The sequence below is a fragment of the Musca domestica genome, unplaced genomic scaffold (assembly GCF_030504385.1).
Source record: "Musca domestica strain aabys unplaced genomic scaffold, Musca_domestica.polishedcontigs.V.1.1 16, whole genome shotgun sequence".
NCBI classification, from domain to species: domain Eukaryota; kingdom Metazoa; phylum Arthropoda; class Insecta; order Diptera; family Muscidae; genus Musca; species Musca domestica.
Window position 1 is genome coordinate 6,258,547 of NW_026712219.1, and position 2,474 is coordinate 6,261,020.

The window sequence follows — 2,474 nt, forward strand, 5'->3', positions numbered from 1 at the left end:
GTACGTGCAACGTTTGAGCGGAATCGTATACGCCCTTTGATATTTATAAAGTAAAGTATTTTCTTTTAAAATGTTACCCTTTTGTAGGGGAGGTTCTAGAAGGCGTGGACCGATATCACACATCTCCGAATTCGATTAAAGTGGAGTAAATCGACTGGTCAGATATAATTTGCAAAATCTCTTTAATTTAGTAACAATTAACACTTGGCAAAAAAACAAGTTTATTTTCAAAATTTTGTATTGGCCGCAAAAAAAACTAACAGTGAAAGTTCATTTAAAAAGTTAAATTGTTGATTTGTTATTATTTATTAAGTAAACATTAAAGTCTAACAAAAAATTAACTCTTTAAGAAATATGTAATTGTTTACCTAAACAATTAGTACCAATGGTTAGAAAGAGTGAGCTGCCGCTACGCTGACCATGTCCAACAGCATTTAATAAACACATAAAACCACTCCAACTCGTCTCTACACTTTTCAGTTAAAGATCTCATTAGCGACGACGACAACAAGCGTGACACTTACCCATCCGACCGGCCATCAACATGAAATGCAAATACGTCTTTGGCGTCGCCCTAGCGCTGATTGTTGCCAGCTGTTTGGTTCAGGGCTCGCAAGCAGATCTTAAATCCGATTTCCATGAATTTCTTGCTTTGGTGCCTCGCAACCGCATCGGTTACATCGCTGCTCGTCACTTCATTATGGATGAGCAATTCCGCGTTGCACTCAAGTATTTACGCAGCTCCCAGTTCGCCCAGACTTGGCGTCGCATACGCAACACGGGGGAATTTCTCGATTTGGTGGGTTATTTGCAAACGCATAACGTATCACTGCCAGCGCTGCAGGATGTGACGGCAGCCATTGATAAATTGCCAAATCAATTGCGCGCATTCCGCATTCCGTCCAAAGTACCCGTCACCGTGATGATGCAAAGGAATTTGGTGTCGTTTATGCGCGAAGTTATGCAGTCAATGCCACGTGCACGTTTTTCCGGTTTAATGGCGCGTAAAGTAAGCGAAGGCGGTGATTTTGCCAGACTCTACGGTGCCGTGAAGCAGGAGGAGTTCAAACAATTGGTTGCCAAAGCCAAGGTATGACAAATGAATGAATGAAAGAAGGTGATGCACAAGACAATGGCATGGGACACAGTTCAAAGGGACTCCAACTCTAGGGGTGCTAAGTGTTGTCTTGGCCATGCCTTTGCAGTGCTCTTGCTATGCAAATGAATGGATATTGTTTTAAATAATTTTCCCTTTTCAATTTCCTCAGACGTCACCTAATCTTGCGCCATCCTGGAGAGAGTTGAGGAGAAATAATATTGAGATTAATGATTTTATACAATTGGCCTATGAAATTTTATCGTGGGGACCATAGCAATATTCGGGTGATATTTATGTTATGTAAGATATTTATTTATTATAGTATATGTAATTATAAAAATAAACAGTTATTATTTATTATTGTTATCGGTCTTTTGAATGAAACATGAATAAAAAACTATTAGAACTTTAATTTTGGATTTGGTAGGGAATAAATTAGATAGTCCATCACGTGGCTAAAGTGGAAAACATAAGAATATATTTATTACTTTTTATCAGAGATTTCAGATCTTCAAGTTTTTCTCGAAAGAGAAACAGACAAATAAAATCAATCAAAAACATCTGATTTTCTCCATAGTAAACACAACTCAAAAAATATTTTTTTTTCATTCGACCAAAAAAGTAGAGTTTTTTAACAATATTTTCACCAACATTCAAAAATTTGTTGCAAACATTTTCAGATAACATTGTATAATTCTTTAAAAAATATGTTTTAAGGCATCCAAAAACGAGGATTTTTGAAGAATATTTTTTTCAGTCATCCATGAAACGTTTATAAAAAAACGTATGTTTATTTTAGGCAAATTTTTCAAAAGTAGATTCTTATTTAAAAGTAATTTTTAAGGATATCCATTTTCTAGAATAAAAACCAGTAAAGAAAGTCCTAAAGTCGGGCAGAGCCGACTTTATTATAACCTACACCACTTTGCTAATTTTGTAGAGCTCCACATAGCAATTAAAAGCCTTTATGAGAGAATTCAATCATACACGCTATGATTATAATTGTAATTTAAAATTCAAAGGACTAAATTTGCCGAAGCATTTGTATCTTTTAAATTCGGACTTGTATTGTCCATTTGGTGCAAAATTAATTTGAAATCAGATAAAGATATATATAGGAGCTATATCCAAATCTGAACCGATCTCGATAGAATTTGGCAAAGATATTTCTAAGCTGTATTTGATATATTTCCCTGGATATCGTTGTTAGGGAGTGCATATTACGGTTGTGGGTAACAAATACAACAAATCGGATGAACAATATATATGGGAGCTGCAGCTATATCTGAACCGATCTTCACCAAATTTGGCATACTAGCTTCTAGACTCAATTCGGAGAGCATGTGTCAAATTCCATTCCAGTTGGGCAAATATT

At 35.7% G+C, this 2,474-nt stretch overlaps 1 protein-coding gene across 1 annotated transcript; it reads left to right on the forward strand.

The window, feature by feature from the left end:
- Positions 1 to 453: 453 nt before the first annotated feature.
- Positions 454 to 1,459, forward strand: LOC101890963 (protein G12). Its single transcript, XM_005189594.4, has 2 exons — positions 454 to 1,090; positions 1,269 to 1,459. Exons 1-2 carry the CDS (start codon positions 545 to 547, stop codon positions 1,371 to 1,373), a joined length of 651 nt encoding a protein of 216 aa, XP_005189651.1. The 5' UTR covers positions 454 to 544; the 3' UTR covers positions 1,374 to 1,459.
- The last annotated feature ends 1,015 nt before the right edge of the window (positions 1,460 to 2,474 follow it).